This window comes from Nerophis lumbriciformis, linkage group LG28, assembly GCF_033978685.3.
Source record: "Nerophis lumbriciformis linkage group LG28, RoL_Nlum_v2.1, whole genome shotgun sequence".
NCBI lineage: Eukaryota > Metazoa > Chordata > Actinopteri > Syngnathiformes > Syngnathidae > Nerophis > Nerophis lumbriciformis.
In genome coordinates, this window is record NC_084575.2 from 7,600,879 (window position 1) to 7,622,554 (window position 21,676).

The 21,676-nt window shown below is 41.9% G+C and overlaps 2 protein-coding genes across 2 annotated transcripts in view; one reads left to right on the forward strand and one right to left on the reverse strand.

The window, feature by feature from the left end:
* Window positions 1–21,676, forward strand: part of LOC133570505 (uncharacterized) — a 490,167-nt gene that overhangs the window by 47,158 nt on the left and 421,333 nt on the right. The gene's annotated exons all lie outside the window — the stretch shown is intronic.
* On the reverse strand, window positions 876–11,718 carry LOC140680167 (uncharacterized). The gene is made up of 3 exons (XM_072916544.1): window positions 11,496–11,718; window positions 5,902–6,329; window positions 876–911 (listed from the first exon to the last, which is right to left on the reverse strand). The coding sequence occupies exons 1-3, from the start codon at window positions 11,716–11,718 to the stop codon at window positions 876–878; spliced, it is 687 nt and encodes a 228-aa protein (XP_072772645.1).

A 21,676-nucleotide genomic window follows, 5' to 3' on the forward strand; every position in this document is an offset into this window, starting at 1 on the left:
CAATGGGTCAAATGCAGAGAATCATTTTGCCACACTTAGTGTGTGTGTGACAATCATTGCTACTTTTTATTGGTTATTGGTTTTTATTAACTGGCTGGAATAAAAAAGACAATATAACATACATCCATAAACGTGGACGCATGTGAAAAAGTGCAATATATTTATCTGTACAGTAACCTATTTATTTATTTATATATGCACCTTATTGCTTTTTTATCCTGCACTACCATGAGCTTATGTAAGGAAATGTTGTTCTTATCTGTACTGTAAAGTTCTAAATTAGCCACCCTTGCTCTGATTAATGCTTTGCACACTCTTGGCATTCTCTCCATGAGCTTCAGTATTTCGATACTTTGATACATTTAGAAATAAAGGCAACCACAAAAATGTCATTATTGGCTTTATTGGAACAAAAAATCTGAGTGTACATGAAACATAAGTTTATTATTGCAGTTAAGTCCTTTAATAAAATGTTGAACATACTAGACAACTTGTCTTTTAGTAGTAAGTAAACAAACAAAGACTCCTAATTAGTCTGCTGACGTATGCAGTAACATATTGTGTCATTTATACACCTATTATTTTGTACACATTATGAGGGACAAACTGTAAAAATTGATTATTAATCTACTTGTTCATTTACTGTTAATATCTGCTTATTTTCTCTTTTAACATGTTCTATCTACACTTCTGTTAAAATGTAATAATCACTTATTCTTCTCTTCTTTGATACTTTACATTAGTTTTGGATGATACCACACATTTAGGTATCAATCTGATACCAAGTAGTTACAGGATCATACAATGGTCATATTCAAAGTCCTCATGTGTCCAGGGACATATTTCCTCAGTTATTAAACTGTGGAAGTCGCTTCCTAGCGGTTCCGCTGATCACACACGTCACAGGAGACCTGCAGCGTCCAGAGTTGAACAAAGTTTTAATATGCATCAACAATTTTTTTAAATTTATAAATGGTTGATTTATATAGGCTAGTAAGGTAAAGATTTGTACTTGACAAGTTACCAACTATCCCACACCTGGGACACAGTCCTGCAGGGCCGTTTGGTAGACATCCAGACGACAGGGGGCGCCCCGCCCTACCCCCGGCGCACACCAGGGGACACCACTTCAGGTGGGATGGAACAATCCATATAACACGTCACGCTAACATCACGTGACACCTCTGATGAAGGCTGCAGAAGCAAGATAGCCCAAACTTGACCTTACTAGCCTATATAAATCTACCATTTATAAATACCAGTGGCATGCGGTGAGGTTGATGGCTGGTGAGGCACTGACTTCATCACAGTCAGATTTACAAACATATGAACCCTAAAGAGTATCTTATTCACCATTTGATTGGCAGCAGTTAACGGGTTATGTTTAAAAGCTCATACCAGCATTCTTCCCTGCTTGGCACTCAGCATCAAGGGTTGGAATTGGGGGTTAAATCACCAAAAATGATTCCCAGGCACGGCGCCGCTGCTGCCCACTGCTCCCCTCACCTCCCAGGGGGTTATCAAGGGTCATCACATTTCATTACACCTAGTGTGTGTGTGACAATCATTGCTACTTTAACTTAACTTTAACTTTACACAAACAAACTGTAGCACACAAAAAAGCACATTTAATTAAAAAAACGTTATTATGGTCTTACCTTTACTTATAAATGAAGTCCATGCGCCGCTGTTGCGCCGGATAATGTACCCCCGCCGTAGAATGCACCCCCTGACGGGAGTGTTATATCAACTAAAGCCCACACTTAAACTTTCCACGTGCAAGATTGAATCTATTTAAAAAAGTGTAACCGAGGGTTTATAAATGTCGCCTATACTGTATGAAACTACAAAATAACAAACACGGAGGCTCCAGTTTACACGAGGACCACCTTATTTACCTTCTTTCAAAAACCTCCGCTCCACTCCAATGTGTCATCACTTCCGCTCTTAGCGCCTTCAAAATAAGAGCTCAAGGCATATACTGTATAACAGCGTATAACAGGAAAATCACAAAGAGGAAAGCCCATAAAAATAGGTTACAAAAGTTATTTAATAAGAAGCCAAAAAGTGCAAAAACATTAATGTTCGTGTTGGAGGAGTTGTGAATGAACGAAATAAGAAATCCGTGCTGCAGTCTGCAGGTGTACCTAATGTTGTGTCCCTGCAGTCGTTCACGGCTCCTCCGGCGCGAACATTATTGTTTTTGCACTTTTTGGCTTCTTATTAAATAACTTTTTTAAATAGATTCAATATTGCACGTGGAAAGTTTAAGTGTGGGCTTTAGTTGATATAACACTCCCGTCAGGGGGTGCATTCTACGGCATCCAGCACAAGGAGGCGGGATTACTGCGAGCCTCAGCCAGTGCGTCTCGGTATGATGACGTTTGCGCGTGACGTCACGGGTTGAAGCAGACATTTTTGATTAGCACGGTAGCCAGCTTAAGTCGTCTGTTTTCACCACATAATTCCACAGTATTCTGGACATCTGTGTTGGTGAATCTTTTGCAATTTGTTCAATGAACAATGGAGACAGCAAAGAAGAAAGCTGTAGGTGGGATTGGTGTATTAGCGGCGGCTGCAGCAACACAACCAGGAGGACTTTGAGTTGGATAGCAGACGCGCTACCATGAGTACAGCTTTGGCTTCCAAACATTTGATCGCTTGCCCGTACGTGCGTGCCGCTATGTGCATGTCACGTACGTAACTTTGGGGAAATATATGTTTCTTGCCGACTCTGATGGCGGCCGGGGTGTCGTCGAAAGCTACAACGCCCGCCGCCGCCGCGCCGCTGTCCTCACCTGTCTGGGTTGACTTCCTCCATCTCCGGGCCGCCGACCGCATCGATGATCGGGTGAAGTCCTTCGTCGCGCCGTCGATCGCTGGAACGCAGGTGAGCACGGGTGTTGATGAGCAGATGAGAGCTGGCGTAGGTGGAGAGCTAATGTTTTTAGCATAGCTCTGTCGAGGTCCCGTAGCTAAGTTAGCTTCAATGGCGTTGTTGGCAACAGCATTGCTAGGCTTCGTCAGGCGGTACAGCATTAACCGTGTGGTTACAGGTCCAGAGTTTGGTTCGGTGTCTCCTGATAGTAGAAATAATAGTAGTATTGTTGATATTCTGTCTATCCCTCCAGTCAGGGGCTTATTTCTTCTGTTTCTATCCGCAGTTAAGCACGATGCTATCACATTAGCTCCGTAGCTAAAGTGTTTCGCCGATGTATTGTCGTGGAGATAAAAGTCACTGTGAATGTCCATTTCGCGTTCTCGACTCTCATTTTCAAGAGGATATAGTATCCCAGGTGGTTTAAAATACAAATCCGTGATCCACAATAGAAAAAGGAGAGAGTGTGGAATCCAATGAGCCCTTGTACCTAAGTGACGGTCAGAGCGAAAAAAGATGCGTCCTACACTGCACTCTAGTCCTTCACTCTCACGTTCCTCATCCACAAATCTTTCATCCTGGCTCAAATTAATGGGGTAATCGTCGCTTTCTCAGTCCCAATCGCTCTCGCTGCTGGTGAAATGTGAGGAGACTTTCAACCTGTGACGTCACGCTACTTCCGGTACAGGCAAGGCTTTTTTATTAGCGATCAAAAGTTGCGAACTTTATCGTCGATGTTCTCTACTAAATCCTTTCAGCAAAAATATGGCAATATCGCGAAATGATCAAGTATGACACATAGAATGGATCTGCTATCCCCGTTTAAATAAGAACATTTCATTTCAGTAGGCCTTTAAGTGTTTTTAAATCCCTGCAGCTTCCATGACTGTTACACACTTGTGTTTACTGACCTGATACTTATACCTGAACATCTTATCACACGCAGTGCAACTAAACGATTTCTCTCCAGTGTGTGTTCTCATGTGTGTGGTCATGTTTTGCTTTCTGGAGAAACTCTTCTTACAAACGGAGCAAGCAAAATGTTTCTCAACTGTGTGTGTTATCATGTGTAATATAATTTCCTTCTTAGTGTTGAATTTTTAAGCACAACGTGAGTGTCAGGTTCAAACACTGATAACATCTATTAATCAGACAAGAAGCAAGGAATCATGCAGAGACAGAGTTCAATTTAGCTCATGTGGAGAACGCATGGAGCTGCACACTTAGTCACAGTCTCGCCCTATGCTCTAAGGTTCAGCTCCTGCGTCCCTCTATTTATTCAAGAGTTCCACAGTCAACATCACTGAGGCCGCCTCTAAAAGGAGTGGTCACATATTTTATGCAAAGCAGGTCCAGAACGCACAATACATGACGGAATGTGGTGAGGCCTTGTGATTTCGCCTTGTCTCCGCTTCGTCTGCGTGTTGTCATCTTATCTTCGTTGAGGTCTTTGAAGTCCTTGGCTGTTAGCGGGCTAAAACAAAGATAACATCTGTGGCTGAGTCCACCCCTCAGACAAGTTTTTGTCCTTGCACAAATAGAAAAGTCTAACTTGAGCACAATAACTAATAACTAAAGCAACAAACTTTAAGCATACTAAAGTTAGTGTGATAATATATCCATTATTATTCTAACACTGAGCAAGCAAAAGGTTTCTCTCCAGTGTGTGTTCTCATGTGTAATATAATTTTCTTCTTAGTGTTGAATCTTTTAGCACAAGCTGAGCAAGCAAAAGGTTTCTCTCCAGTGTGTGTTCTCATGTGTATGGTCATGTGTTCCTTTCTGGAGAAACTCTTCTTACAAACAGAGCAAGTAAAGGGTTTCTCACCTGTGTGTGTTCTCATGTGTAATATCATGTCATTCTTAGTGTTGAATCTTTTAGCACAAGCTGAGCAAGAAAAAGGTTTCTCTCCAGTGTGTGTTCTCATGTGTCTGGTCATGTGTTGCTTTCTAGAGAAACTCTTCTTACAAACATAGCAAGTAAAGGGTTTCTCACCTGTGTGTGTTCTCATGTGTAACATCATTTCATTCTTAGTGTTGAATCTTTTAGCACAAGCTGAGCAAGCAAAAGGTTTCTCTCCAGTGTGTGTTCTCCTCATGTGTTTGGTCATGATTTGCTTGCTGTAGAAACTCTTCTTACAAACAGAGCAAGTAAAAGGTTTCTCACCTGTGTGTGTTCTCATGTGTAATATCATGTCATTCTTAGAGTTGAATCTTTTAGCACAAGATGAGCAAGAAAAAGGTTTCTCTCCAGTGTGTGTTCTCATGTGTCTGGTCATGTGTTGCTTTCTAGAGAAACTCTTCTTACAAACAGAGCAAGTAAAGGGTTTCTCACCTGTGTGTGTTCTCATGTGTAATATCATTACATCCTTAGTGTTGAATCTTTTAGCACAAGCTGAGCAAGCAAAAGGTTTCTCTCCAGTGTGTGTTCTCATGTGTTTGGTCATGATTTGCTTGCTGTAGAAAGTCTTCTTACAAACAGAGCAAGTAAAAGGTTTCTCTCCAGTGTGTGTTCTCATGTGTGTGGTCATGGTACGCTTTGTGGAGAAACTCTTCTTACAAACAGAGCAAGTAAAGGGTTTCTCACCTGTGTGTGTTCTCATGTGTAATATCATTTCATTCTTAGTGTTGAATCTTTTAGCACAAACTGAGCAAGCAAAAGGTTTCTCTCCAGTGTGTGTTCTCATGTGTTTGGTCATGATTTGCTTGCTGTAGAAACTCTTCTTACAAACAGAGCAAGTAAAAGGTTTCTCTCCAGTGTGTGTTCTCATGTGTGTGGTCATGTGTTCCTTTCTGGAGAAACTCTTCTTACAAACAGAGCAAGTAAAAGGTTTCTCACCTGTGTGTGTTCTCATGTGTAATATCATGTCATTCTTATTGTTGAATCTTTTAGCGCAAGCTGAGCAAGCAAGAGGTCTCTCTCCAGTGTGTGTTCTCATGTGTGTGGTCATGCGTTCCTTTCTGGAGAAACTCTTCCTACAAACAGAGCAAGTAAAATGTTTCTCTCCAGTATGTGTTCTCACATGTCTTGTAAAATTACTCTTCCATCTATATGATTTCCCACATTCAGAGCAGTCAACGTGTTTGTTGTTAGTGTGATGTCTCGTATCACCTTTAGAGTCATTTTTACTCTCCAAAGGTTTTTGGATGTGGTCACTGTGATCAGAAGAGTGTGACATCATGTGGTCCATGTCTGACAGTGGAGCAAAGATGCTGTCTGGTTCTGACTTGATATCTTCACAATGCTCTCCATCAGCTTCTGTGATGTGTTGACTTACAAGCTCCGCCCCTCTGTTCTCCTCACTTTGACTGTGATGAAGCTGTAAGGACTGAGCTTCATCTTCATCATGAAGCTGCTCCTCTTTAATGTGGGAGGGGGCCTGTAGCTCCTTCTGTCCCACACTGGTGTGCCACTCCTCTTCATGACTCCCCGCTGACACCCGCTGGACGTCTGCAGAACAAATGAGGTGTTACTGTATTGAAGTTTGCAGTATTCAAACTATTGACATGTGAGCTAGGCCAAATAGACAGTGATGGGCAAGCTACCTGGACAATGTAGTAAGCTAAGCTACAAGTTATTCTCAATTAAATGGAGCTAAGCTATACTCTCAATTAAATGTAGCTAAGCTATACACTGCAAAAGTAGCTTGCCACATCAAATATATATATATATATATATATATATATATATATATATATATTGGCCCACATGTATAATATCAATGTTTATGTTGTCCATGGAAAGAAGTTAGTAAGAAGCAAAAGAAAAACAACCAACCATGGATGACAAAAGGACTGAAAAATGCTTGTCACAAAAAAAAGACATTATATGGAATATTAATAACACAGACATCTATAGAGGCAGAAAATAAGTATAATAAATATAAAAAGAAGCTAATTGGTATACTAGGAACATGTAAGAAGGAATACTACAGACAATTATTAAAGAAAAACAGAAACAACATGAGAGCAACATGGGGCATCCTAAATAGCATCATTAAAAATGCTGCTAAGAAAGATTACCCCCAGTACTTTCTACATGGAAATACAAAAAATGACAATATGAACCAAATAGTTGAACGTTTTAATGATTACTTTGTTAATATCGGAAACAATGTGGAACAAAGATTTCCAAATGCAGATGATGGATCAGTTGAGGACTTGAGTGAGCTCATAGACAGAAATCCCAATTCCATGTTTCTTAAGAACGTGACAAAAGAAGAAATAATCAAAATTGTAAAACATTGTAAATCCAAGACCTCAACCGACTGTCATGGAATAGATATGGTAACCATAAAAAAGGTTCTAGAAGACATTTCAGAACCTCTGACATATATCAGCAACGTATCATTTTTATAACCCGCAAATTCCCTGACAAAATGAAAATTGCAAAAGTCGTACCAATTTCTAAGAATGGAGACATACACCAGTTTACTAACTACACACCAGTTTCATTACTTCCACCATTCTCCAAAATCATGGAAAAACTATTCAATAGCTGATTAGATTTATTTATCAACAAAAGTGGGACGCTGGTGGAGAACCAATATGGACTCCCAGCAAATATCTCAACATCTGGTCAACATATGTACAAACCCGGTTTCCATATGAGTTGGGAAATTGTGTTAGATGTAAATATAAACGGAATACAATGATTTGCAAATCTTTTTCAACCCATATTCAGTTGAATATGCTACAAAGACAACATATTTGATGTTCAAACTCATAAAAAAAAATGTTCTTGCAAATAATCATTAACTTTAGAATTTGATGCCAGCAACATGTGACAAAGAAGTTGGGAAAGGTGGCAATAAATACTGATAAAGTTGAGGAATGCTCATCAAACACTTATTTGGAACATCCCACAGGTGTGCAGGCAAATTGGGAACAGGTGGGTGCCATGATTGGGTATAAAAGTAGAGTCCATGAAATGCTCAGTCATTCACAAACAAGGATGGGGCGAGTGTCACCACTTTGTCAACAAATGCGTGCGCAAATTGTTGAACAGTTTAAGAAAAACCTTTCTCAACCAGCTATTGCAAGGAATTTAGGGATTTCACCATCTACGGTCCGTAATATCATCAAAGGGCTCAGAGAATCTGGAGAAATCACTGCACGTAAGCAGCTAAGCCCGTGATCTTCGATCCCAAAGGCTGTACTGCATCAACAAGCGACATCAGTGTGTAAAGGATATCACCACATGGGCTCAGGAACACTTCAGAAACCCACTGTCAGTAACTACAGTTGGTCGCTACATCTGTAAGTGCAAGTTAAAACTCTCCTATGCAAGGCTAAAAACCATTTATCAACAACACCCAGAAATGTATTGTATTGTATGCATGCATGTGTGATGTATCATGTTGTATGCATGCATGTGTGATGTATCATGTTGTATGCATGCATGTGTGATGTATCATGTTGTATGCATGCATGTGTGATGTATCATGTTGTATGCATGCATGTGTGATGTATCATGTTGTATGCATGCATGTGTAATGTATCATGTTGTATGCATGCATGTGTGATGTATCATGTTGTTTGCATGCATGTGTGATGTATCATGTTGTATGCATGCATGTGTAATGTATCATGTTGTATGCATGCATGTGTGATGTATCATGTTGTTTGCATGCATGTGTGATGTATCATGTTGTTTGCATGCATGTGTGATGCATCATGTTGTATGCATGCATGTGTAATGTATCATGTTGTATGCATGCATGTGTGATGTATCATGTTGTATGCATGCATGTGTGATGTACCATGTTGTATGCATGCATGTGTGATGTATCATGTTGTATGCATGCATGTGTGATGTATCATGTTGTATGCATGCATGTGTGATGTATCATGTTGTATGCATGCATGTCTGATGTATCATGTTGTATGCATGCATGTGTGATGAATCATGTTGTATGCATGCATGTCTGATGCATTATGTTGTATGCATGCATGTGTGATGTATCATGTTGTATGCATGCATGTGTGATGTATCATGTTGTATGCATGCATGTGTGATGTACCATGTTGTATGCATGCATGTGTGATGTATCATGTTGTATGCATGCATGTCTGATGTATCATGTTGTATGCATGCATGTGTGATGCATCATGTTGTATGCATGCATGTGTGATGTATGATGTTGTATGCATGCATGCATGTGTGATGTATGATGTTGTATGCATGCATGTGTGATGTATCATGTTGTATGCATGCATGTCTGATGTATCATGTTGTATGCATGCATGTGTAATGTATCATGTTGTATGCATGCATGTGTGATGTATCATGTTGTATGCATGCATGTGTGATGTATCATGTTGTATGCATGCATGTGTGATGTACCATGTTGTATGCATGCATGTGTGATGTATCATGTTGTATGCATGCATGTGTGATGTATCATGTTGTATGCATGCATGTGTGATGAATCATGTTGTATGCATGCATGTCTGATGCATCATGTTGTATGCATGCATGTGTAATGTATCATGTTGTATGCATGCATGTGTGATGTATCATGTTGTATGCATGCATGTCTGATGCATCATGTTGTATGCATGCATGTGTGATGTATCATGTTGTATGCATGCATGTGTGATGTATCATGTTGTATGCATGCATTTGTGATGTATCATGTTGTATGCATGCATGTGTGATGTATCATGTTGTATGCATGCATGTGTGATGTATCATGTTGTATGCATGCATGTGTGATGTATCATGTTGTATGCATGCATGTGTGATGTATCATGTTGTATGCATGCATGTGTGATGTATCATGTTGTGTGCATGCATGTGTGATGTATCATGTTGTATGCATGCATGTGTGATGTATCATGTTGTATGCATGCATGCATGTGTGATGTATCATGTTGTATTCATGCATGTGTGATGTATCATGTTGTATGCATGCATGTGTGATGTATCATGTTGTATGCATGCATGTGTGATGTATCATATCGTATGCTTGCATGTTCCAAATAAACTCAACTCAACTCAACTCAATTAACACTTGGTGGACATTCAAGCCACAAAATGCAAATGGAGTATTGTTGGTGTATTTTGGATGGTTATAGAGGACCTCCCATTGGCTCCATTGCAAGTGGACTTTTATTTACATTTATGAGTTAGAATTAGGGCTGGGTGATGTATGGAATATACTGGATATATCGTGGGTTTGTCTCTGTGCGATACAGAAAATGACTATATGGTGATATTGGAGTATACGTTCTCACACAGTTGCTTTTAGCTGCAGGCATTACACTACAGGCTCTTCTCACTCTTTCTTGTCTCTCCTTCTCACAGAGACATAAAACAAGCGCACCTTCTTACATACGTCACATACTGTCACGTGTGCAACGTCATACGCTCTCATGGAGCGGCATGGTAACGTTAGCTGTGGTGCTAGTGGTAATATGAGAGAAAGAAGGTGCCAATCTGGTAACAAATGAAGGAAGAATTAATTCCCAAGACAAACAGCAGGGGGTCCATCGTCTGGCGGTGGTTTGGCTTCAAGCGGGTAGATGGTGAACAAGTATGCGGCAAAAGCGTTGCTACAAAAAGTAGCAGCACTGCTAATGTAGCATCATTTGAAAAGTCACCCGCTAGAGAATGAAGAGTGCTTGAAACTCTGCATGTCAACATCTCCGTTCGGTGCCACGCCCACAAAATGTCCAAGCAACCATTTCCAGTTTAACACCATATGAAACAAATAGTCAACAATATGTGACTATTGAGTGTATGTCCTTCACATAGTGAAGGACATACACTATTTGATTTCCTATTATGCAGCTAATTTTTATTTGACACTTATTGAAATATCTTATGTGACATCATGCACAAAAGTGCACTTTATTTGTTTTAAACTATTGTAGTGGTGTTCTGTACAAAAAGTGCACTTTAATTTAGTGTTGTTTTGATGTCATCTTAGTGACATCATGCACAAAAGTGCACTAATAGCTTCTTTTAAAATGTCTCTGACAATCTTGCACTTTCTGTTTTGAAATGACATGAATGTTTGTGCCACTGCTTAATAACTGTTTAATAAATACACTTTTATTAATTGACTTAGTTGTGGTTTCCCTCTCTGCATGAAAGTTTAAAAGTAGCATATATTAATGCAGTATGAAGATGAATGTTTTAATGTAGACACAAATAATCATCATACTGCTGTGATTATATGCATCAAGTGTTCATTCAAGGCTAAGGCAAAATATCAACATATATATGGTGTATCGTGACATGGACTAAACATATCCACATATATATGGTGTATCGTGACATGGCCTAAACATATCCACATATATATGGTGTATCATGACATGGACTAAACATATCGAGATATTAACAAAAGGCCATATCGCCCAGTCCTAATTAGAATGTTGGTTTTTTTTTATATACATATCCACCATCATGTCTTTTATAATGATTGTGAACGATAGAAAAATTCCCCCAAAAGGTGCAGTACCCCTCTAAATTCCAATGATTAGATTTAAGACTTGAAGTGTATGAGCATGACGTGATGAAGCCTACTTGGATGAGTCTTCTAAGACAAAGTGAACAGTCCAGTTGTGATGGATTGAATGCCCTGAGAATAAAATGATATGTGCTTACTTGGACTGTGATGAAGCTGTGAGGACTCAGGTGCTTTGTCTTCATGCTCTTCAGTCTTCACAGAGACAATAGTCAGTGGAAACTTGCTGAGCTCAGTCTCCTCCTGCCCTGGAAGAAACTCTTCCTCTTGAGTAACCCAGAGATCCTCCTCTTCTTCTTTAATGTGGGGGGGCTGTGCATCCTCCTGCTGCTGAAGGGGACGTTCTTCTTGACGAGCGTTCATCTGTTGGACGTCCGCAAGACAACACAAACAAACTTCAGCTCAGATGTGTCAAATTTGTTTTAGTCCATCAAATATAATATTTTCCAAGTGGACAGACACCACTTTGTGGTGATGTTCTTCTACACATGGAATAATCATCAGTTATTGATTATTATGAATTGTGTAATTGATCTTGTTTTCTGTATTTACATAAATTATTGATAAAAAGTAACAACTTACAGAAAACCTCCTGCTGGGATTTTAATACCGTCATGACTGCATTAAATCAGTCTGCACAGATACAAGTTTCATTGTGCTGCAGCATCGAGTGACGCCAACTCGCTCCTCCCACTACCAACCTACCAGCCAACCTTGACGTGTCACGTGCACCTCCAAAATAGTCCGACCTCACGTCAACTGTGACCAGGACTGCAGAGCTGTGATCAGTTGGCTTTACTTTTACGCGCAATATCCTCTCCTCACGGCTTCACGGTGGCAGAGGGGTTAGTGCGTCTGCCTCACAATACGAAGGTCCTGAGTAGTCTTGGGTTCAATCCCGGGCTCGGTATCTTTCTGTGGGGAGTTTGCATGTCCTCCCCGTGACTGCGTGGGTTCCCTCCGGGTATTCCGGCTTCCTCCCACTTCCAAAGACATGCACCTGGGGATAAGTTGATTGGCAACACTAAATTGGCCCTAGTGTGTGGATGTGAGTGTGAATGTTGTCTGTCTATCTGTGTTGGCCCTGCGATGAGGTGGCGACTTGTCCAGGGTGTACCCCGCCTTCCGCCCGATTGTAGCTGAGATAGGCTCCAGCGCCCCCCGCGACCCCAAAGGGAATAAGCGGTAGAAAATGGATGGATCCTCTCCTCATTCTTCCTTCTGCGAAAGCAACATTCTTAAACCCAACAAAAAACAAACAGAAGTGCAGCGAAGCACGTGTAACAAGTGCCAGCGAGTGTGGCCGTGCGATAGTATGTTGGTTGAACCTCACTCACACCTTAAGAAATGTGCTGGCGTGAGAATATATATACACTATATTGCCAAAAGTATTTGGCCATTCATCCAAATGATGACAATCAGGTGTCCTAATCACTTATAAAACCAAGCACTTAGGCATGGAGACTGTTTTTACAAACATTTTGTGAAAGAATGGGCCGCTCTCAGTGATTTCCAGCGTGGAACTGTCATAGGATGCCACCTGTGCAACAAATCCAGTCGTGAAATTTCCTCGCTCCTAAATATTCCAAAGTCAACTGTCGGCTTTATTATAAGAAAAGTGAAGAGTTTGGGAACAACAGCAACTCAGCCACCAAGTGGTAGGCCACGTAAACTGATAGAGAGGTCAGCATAGTGCAAAGACTCTCTGCACAGTCAGTTGCTACAGAGCTCCAAACTTCATGTGACCTTCTAATTAGCCCACGTACAGAACGCAGAGAGCTTCATGGAATGGCTTTCCATGGCCGAGCAGCTGCATCTAAGCCATACATCACTAAGTCCAATGCAAAGCGTGGGATGCAGTGGTGTAAAGCATGTCACCACTGGACTCTAGAGCAGTGGAGACGCCTGGACTGATGAATCACGCTTTTCCATCTGGCAACCTGATGGGCCAGTCTGGGTTTGTAGGTTGCCAGAACGCTACATTTCGGACTGCATTGTGCCGGGTGTGGAATTTGGTGGAGGAGGAATTATGGTGTGGGGTTGGTTTTTCAGGAGTTGGGCTTGGCCCCTTAGTTCCAGTGAAAGGAACTTTTAATGCTCCAGGATACCAAAACATTTTGGACAATTCCATGGGATGGCACTTCAAGTTCTTATGTGAGTAAAGGCAGGTGGAAAAATACTTTTGGAAAGATAGTGTATATATATACATATATATATATTTTTTGAGAATATTTGGATACCTCATGATTCGATTACAAACAAAATATTGATGCATGTTCAATTTGTGTACAGTATATTAAAGCCATTTTTAATATTTAACATTTATTTCATTAAATATTTACTTACATATATAATATATATATAATCACTTACAATTGTGCAAATTGTGTATTCGTAATAACAAGCATCAGTTGATTGAATTTCCATGATATGTCCGCCCGAACTATATTATATTTAATGGGCAGCACGGTGGAAGAGGGGTTAGTGCGTCTGCCTCACAATACGAAGGTCCTGAGTAGTCTTGGGTTCAATCCCGGGCTCGGGATCTTTCTGTGTGGAGTTTGCATGTTCTCCCCGTGACTGCGTGGGTTCCCTCCGGCTACTCCGGCTTCCTCCCACTCCAAAGACATGCACCTGGGGATAGGTTGATTGGCAACACTAAAATTGGCCCTAGTGTGTGAATGTGAGTGTGAATGTTGTCTGTCTATCTGTGTTGGCCCTGTGATGAGGTGGCGACTTGTCCAGGGTGTACCCCGCCTTCCGCCCGATTGTAGCTGAGATAGGCTCCAGCGCCCCCCGCGACCCCAAAGGGAATAAGCGGTAGAAAATGGATGGATGGATGGATGTCCGCCCGAATGTAGCTGAGATAGGCCCCCACCCCCTCCCGCAACCCCAAAAAAGGGACAAGCGGTAGGAAAATGGATGGATGGATGTTATCAAGGTAATAGAAGCGCGTGCAAACAACATAATTTGTATTTATTGCTAATAAAGTTAGCACCAACACAAAGTAGACTACTGCAATGTATGTGTAATATATTATATTACACTGTCATAATAATAATAATTTTAATGTTTATCCTGTAAAGCGTCTTTGAGTACACTGAAAAGTGCTATATAAAATAAAATGTATTATTATTATTATTATTATACCATGTGACTTATTCCAGACTTAAATTACGAGACGTTCATTCCTTTCTATTAACAAATGTTTAATGATGTTAAGCGTGACTGTACTATACAGCAAAAAAACAGTTAAGGAATTAAATAAGTCAATATAATTGTCATAGAGAACATATAAAATACACTCCTCAGACGCTCGCATTTGCTACAAAGGCCTGCTAGCTGGCTAACGCTAGCACGTTAGCTTCGAACAACATATCAGGTAAATAATATAAACATATATAATGTATATTACCTCATAAGCCGCATGTACAAGAGAGGAGTGGAATATATTCTTCTTATTGTTACACCAGCAACTCTTAAATGGCACTTTCTGTTGTTCTGTGGCTGGGCGAAGGAAGTGTGCACCACTCACTATTGTCCCAGTGAAACACGTGTTTGGACAACATTTGTTCCGCGGTTGAGAACACCTCGATGACGTCACACAGGAGGAAGAACAAAACAAGATGGCGTCTGACGGAGAATACCTTGTTTTGGTTATTATGGTTTCTTGGTCTTAATTACGTCCATGTGCACATGTATGTCGTTTAACAGAGTAAACGTCCTTATTAATTGTTTGTATGCGGATACATTAGTCTGAGTGCACTTTGACCTGCTAGCCTAGCCTGCTGCTTAGCTTAGCTTGTTAGCTGCTAACAAAGAGAGGCGGAAGTGATCGACACATCAAAGCAGAGATCCAATGTAAGTGTAAAGTGTTATTATTGTGTGAACATGTCTACATTAAGCAGAGATCCAATGTAAGTGTAAAGTGTTATTATTGTGTGAACATGTCTACATTAAGCAGAGATCCAATGTAAGTGTAAAGTGTTATTATTGTGTGAACATGTCTACATTAAGCAGAGATCCAATGTAAGTGTAAAGTGTTATTATTGTGTGAACATGTCTACATTAAGTAGAGATCCAATGTAAGTGTAAAGTGTTATTATTGTGTGAACATGTCTACATTAAGCAGAGATCCAATGTAAGTGTAAAGTGTTATTATTGTGTGAACATGTCTACATTACAAATGATGTGAGTGTTGGTGAATCAGCGACTAGCTGCTGCCGTTGAAGAAATATTTGTAATGTTAGGAAGAAACAAAAAACAATAGTAGAGTATGAGGAGGAACTTTGTCCAAAAAAAGAGAAGGAGCGACAACATCAACTACTGGACGCTTTTTTCAAGAAACATCAAGTTGTGTTACAAATCCATCCATCCATCCATCCATCCATCCATTTTCTTCTGCTTAACCGAGGTCGGGTCACGGGGGCAGCAGCCTAAGCAGCGAAGCCCAGACTTTCCTTTCCCCAGCCGCTTCCTCCAGCTCTTCCCGGGGGATCCCGAGGCGTTCCCAGGCGTTCCCAGGCCAGCCGGGAGACATAGTCATAGTCTTCCCCGTGGCCTCCTACCGGTCGGACGTGCCCATAACACCTCCCTAGGGAGGCGTTCGGGTGGCATCCTGGCCAGATGCCCTTACCACCTCATCTGGCTCTTCTCGATGTGGAGGAGCAGCGGCTTTACTTTGAGCTCCTCCTGGATGACAGAGCTTCTCACCCTATCTCTAAGGGAGAGCCCCACCACCCGGCGGAGGAAACTCATTTGGGCCGCTTGTACCCGTGATCTTGTCCTTTCGGTCATAACCCAAAGCTCATGACCATAGGTGAGGATGGGAACGTAGATCGACCGGTAAAATGAGAGCTCTGCTTTCCGGCTCAGCTCCTTCTTCACCACAACGGATTGATACAGCGTCCGCATTACTGAAGACGCCGCACCGATCCGCCTGTCGATCTCACCATCCACTCTTCCCTTACTCGTGAAGTAGACTTCGAGGAACTTGTACTCCTCCACTTGGGGCAGGGTCTCCTCCCCAACCCGGAGATGGCACTCCACCCTTTTCCGGGCGAGAACCTTGGACTCAGACTTGGAGGTGCTGATTCTCATCCCAGTCGCTTCACACTCGGCTGCGAACCGATCCAGTGAGAGCTGAAGATTCTGGTCAGATGAAGCCATCAGGACCACATCATCTGCAAAAAGCAGAGACCTAATCCTGCAGCCACCAAACCAGATCCCCTCAACGCCTTGACTGCGCCTAGAAATTATGTCCATAAAAGTTATGAACAGAATCGGTGCCTTGGCGTGTCCAACCCTGACTGGAAACGTGTCCGACTTATTGCCGGCAATGCGGACCAAGCTCTGACACTGATCGTACAGGGAGCGGACCACCACAATCAGACAGTCCGATACCCCATACTCTCTGAGCACTCCCCACAGGACGTCCCGAGGGAATGCCTTCTCCAAGTCCACAAAGCACATGTAGACTGGTTGGGCAACCTCCCATGCACCCTCAAGGACCCTGCCGAGAGTATAGACCCGGTCCACAGTTCCATGACCAGGATGAAAACCACACTGTTCCTCCTGAATCCGAGGTTCAACTATCCGGCGTAAACTCCTCTCCAGTACACCTGAATAGACCTTACCGGGAAGGCTGAGGATGCTTATACATATTGACACAAATATAAGAAAAACACTAACCTTATGACGGATGCTTTTGCAATTGTTCGATTTGATCTTTCCCAACACCTAGTGGCCACAATAATTCATTAGTCAAGCTCATGGCGTAGAAAGTTGAACGATGCGGACAGGTTTGTTACTGGATACTTTCTATCCGACTTCTGTTTTGGAGACTTAGTGTACGTATTAAGCAACTAAATTATTTTGATATGCTTAAATGTGCTGTTTTAGCTTAGCTGTTGTGTAGCTGCTAGCTCCTACAGCAGGTGTGTCCAAAGTGCAGCCCATAGCTATGTTTTTAACCGACAACAGGGAGTGTTGAAAATGTGGTATTTGCGTGTCGGTCCAATCAGCGGCAGCTACGCCCTGTTTCGTCATTGGACCTAAGTCTTTGGCTTGGTAGGCGGGACAGAGAGCAAGGGAACAATGTGGGACAGCAATGGTGTCCATCTCATACCATGCTAGTTGTTGCAATGAAAGGTCAACATGATCAGCCACACCCCGACTTCCAACATATATAGGAGTCTAAGGCCTCCTGGTATGAGTCGTCTGACTGGTGATCATAACAGGTGGCGGTACATACGGACGCAGCTCAGTCAGCCAGGGCTTTCACTGATAGAACAGTTGGAGCAGTCCTCGTCCTTGACTCCTTCCCGGGAGGAGGTGTACCCAGTAGATGCCGGCCATTGCTGGTACTTCAGGCTGTGGTACGAGCACGAGCATGGAGGAGCCTTTGTAGTGGTGTCGCAGCTTGGTGGTCGTGCCGTCAGGTAACACCAGGAAGGTTCCTTCTGTGCGATATTGACTGCTGCTTTTTTCTCCCTGGACTCTGACTTCATATCTGGTGTTGTCCTTCAGACCTGGGCCAAGAAGCCACGTAAACCGTGGCAAGAATGTGGGCGATAAGAGTGTATGTGCGTGGGCATGAACTTGCACCCAGTTTCAACTGGAACTCAGGACATATGATTAGTTGCACGGCCTATTCTAATCTATATTACACATTTCTTAATCACTTCATCCTTCATTATCTTAATTATATCCCAACTTTAGCTACTTGTAAAAATGAGTGACTTATTCTAGTCCATTTGTAAATAAATAGTTTTCCTAAATTATAGTCTCCTCACTTTAACCAGACAGTCATTAGGACAAAAGACCCTGCGAGGACTTTGCCCTTTAAAAGGGAAAGCCCGAAAAAGGACAGTAATAAGATAAATTCATCACATTTGCTATGAGGCATTTTATTATTAATGTATTTTGTTCTTGTTACTTGGGGCGGTATAGCTCGGTTGGTAGGGTGGCCGTGCCAGCAACTTGAGGGTTCCAGGTTCGATCCCAGCTTCTGCCATCGTAGCTGTTGTGTCCTTGGGCAAGACATTTTACTGACCTGCTCCCAGTTAACATTGGTTTAAATGTAACTTAGGTATTGGGTTTCACTATGTAAAGCGCTTTGAGTCACTAGAGAAAAGCGCTATATAAATATAATTCACTTCACATGATATGTTTTTGTTCTGTTTTCTCATTTCAAGGGGAACTGCACTTTTTGGAATCATTCACAGTCCCTTTGTAAGTTAAAGTTCAGGTCCCAACGGTAGTCCCACACTAGGTGTGGTGAAATGATCCTCTGCATTCGACCCATCCCCAAGTTCACCCCCTGGGAGGTGAGGGCAGCGGAGGCCGCGCTCGGGAATCATTTGGTGACTTAACCCCCAACCCTTGATGCTGAGTGCCAAGCAAGGAGGCAATGGGTCCCATTTTTATAGTCTTTGGTATGACTCGGCCGGGATTTGAACTCCCGACTTTCCAGTGTCAAGGCAGACACTCTAACCACAAGGCCACTGAGCAGGTCGATGGTTAATGCATCCTCAATAGAAAATAAACCTTCGCAAAAGTTAGCTAACAATTGAGTCATTAGTAGCCGCTCTATTCTGCCTATAAAGTGCTCTAAATAACATCCTAAAACCTTCATCAACATTTTAAATACACACTGTACATATATACAGTATGTAATGTAGTAATATTCTTAATAACATGTCATATTTACATATCTTGCTTATTTTAAGCATACAATGTCTGCTCTCACTGGGATGCCGACTGATGGGATGTTCATATCTTCCCGTTTAGATGAAGAATTAAACCTCACAAAGGGTTAAAAAAGGGTGGGTGCAAAAGAGCATATTTCCGTGTCTTTCTTGCCATCTTCAGGTCTAAGTTGGATGTCAAAGTTGACCAAGTTCTCGGTTTATGTCCACAACCTTCACCATATAAATGAGAGGCATGATTTATAATCTAGAATTAGCTTTCACCATCTTAGAGGCGAGAAAGCAGCTCAGTATGTCAATATAGCAGCATAAGCTAGTTATTTCTGTGATCAATGCGCCGCTAAAAGTAGGTCCTTAACGTTAGCGCTTATAATAACAATATCGCTAATACTTGGTTATTATTCAGGTCACAGGCCACTCCAGGACTTTCAAATGCTTCTTACGGAGCCACTCCTTCGTTGCCCGGGCGGTGTGTTTGGGATCATTGTCATGCTGGAAGACCCAGCCACGTTTCATCTTCAAAGCTCTCACTGATGGAAGGAGGTTTTGGCTCAAAATCTCACGATACATGGCCCCATTCATCCTTTCCTTAACACGGATCAGTCGGCCTGTCCCCTTAGCAGAAAAACATCCCCAAAGCATGATGTTTCCACCCCCATGCTTCACAGTAGGTATGGTGTTCTTGGGATGCAACTCAGTATTCTTCTTCCTCCAAACACAACGAGTTGAGTTTATACCAAAAAGTTCTATTTTGGTTTCATCTGACCACATGACATTCTCCCAATCCTCTGCTGTATCATCCATGTGCTCTCTGGCAAACTTCAGACGGGCCTGGACATGCACTGGCTTAAGCAGGGGGACACGTCTGGCACTGCAGGATTTGATTCCCTGTCGGCGTAGTGTGTTACTGATGGTAACCTTTGTTACTTTGGTCCCAGCTCTCTGCAGGTCATTCAACAGGTCCCCCTGTGTGGTTCTGGGATTTTTGCTCACCGTTCTCATGATCATTTTGACCCCACGGGATGAGATCTTGCGTGGAGCCCCAGATCGAGGGAGATTATCAGCGGTCTTGTACGTCTTCCATTTTCTGATAATTGCTCCCACAGTTGATGTTTTCACACCAAGCTGCTTGCCTATTGTAGATTCACTCTTCACAGTCTGGTGCAGGTCTACAATTATTTTCCTGGTGTCCTTCGACAGCTCTTTGGTCTTGGCCATAGTGGAGTTTGGAGTCTGACTGTTTGAGGCTGTGGACAAGTGTCTTATACAGATAACGAGTTCAAACAGGTTTATTAATTAATACAGGTAGCGAGTGGAGGACAGAAGAGCTTCTTAAAGAAGAAGTTACAGGTCTGTGAGAGCCAGAGGTCTTCCTTGTTTGAAGTGACCAAATACTTATTTTCCACCATAATTTACAAATAAATTCTGTAAAATTCCTACAATGTGAATTCCTGGATTTTTTTTCACATTCTGTCTTTCACAGTTGAAGTGTACCTATGATGAAAATTTCAGACCTCTGTCATCATTTTAAGTGGGAGAACTTGCACAATCGGTGGCTGACTAAATACTTTTTTGCCCCACTGTATATAAAATGAAAACTAAATAAGATAAGGCTCAGACTTGGTTTCCTAACAAAACTTTTCTACATATAAAGTGCAACATTAAACTGCTTCAAGTTGTTGCTCAGATTAAATAAAATGACAAAACTTTTCTTCTCCATACAAAAAGTGCAACATTAAACAGTTTCAAGTCAACTCATCCTCAGATTAACTTTTCTTTTCCCCCCTCAGCCTTTAACCCTGGTGACTTTCACTCAATCTTCATGTTTTTTGCCAGAAAAATCAGTTTATCCACATTGTGTGCAGAAAGAGCAGACCTGCTTGCAGTTACAATGTCTCCAGCTGTGGAAAATACCCTTTCGCTGGGCACGGAGGTAGCAGGTATGGCGAGGTAGTGCCTGGCTAACTTGGCAGTAAGGGGATATATATGGGCTCATTGTTCTTCCACCATAGAAGTGGCTCAAAATATAGATTTTAATGCAATATAGTCTTAAAACTGCTGCTATAAAAACACCAACGGCATTCGTTATTGCTTTAGCCCTGCATGACTTGCCGAGGAGAGGCTGCTTGAATGTGGTGGTAGCTGTGTTTGTTCGTCTTTCTCTTCGTTGAAGCAATGTTATCCATTGTTGTATCGCACCGCGAAGCCGGAGTGTTCCCAAACGGGAGATCTTAACGAGGAAAGAGGGTCTTCCAGCTCTGGCTTTTACATGTTGTAGTAGCCCGGTCGCTGCTAGCATACCATGTGTTGTGCCTCGGTGTGCATTGTTTACACAACGTGCGGTGCGCTACTTAATATGTTCCTGTGGAAACTCGTTCGGTACACCGCCGAACCAAACCGAACCCCCCGTACCGAAACGGTTCAATACAAATACACTTACTGTTACACCCTTAATACACACACATCTGAAGAATATAAAAAATAAATATATTTGGTGGGCCAAACAAAATGACTCGGCGAACCAATGTTTGGTATGGGCGATATGACCTCAAATCTATATCCTAATAACAATATATGTCACCATATATCATTTGGTATATGATTGATAATAG

What these genes read in the sequence shown, in the direction of transcription:
- LOC140680167 (XM_072916544.1), bottom strand. Translation starts at nt 11,718, where the DNA reads ATGAACGCTCGTCAAGAAGAACGTCCCCTTCAGCAGCAGGAGGATGCA. An exon ending in ACAGCTTCATCACAGTCCAA is followed by an intron (nt 6,330 to 11,495) that starts GTAAGCACATAT and finishes TTTGTTCTGCAG; the next exon opens with ACGTCCAGCGGGTGTCAGCG. An exon ending in AGAGTAATTTTACAAGACAT is followed by an intron (nt 912 to 5,901) that starts GTGAGAACACAT and finishes TGGACGCTGCAG; the next exon opens with GTCTCCTGTGACGTGTGTGA.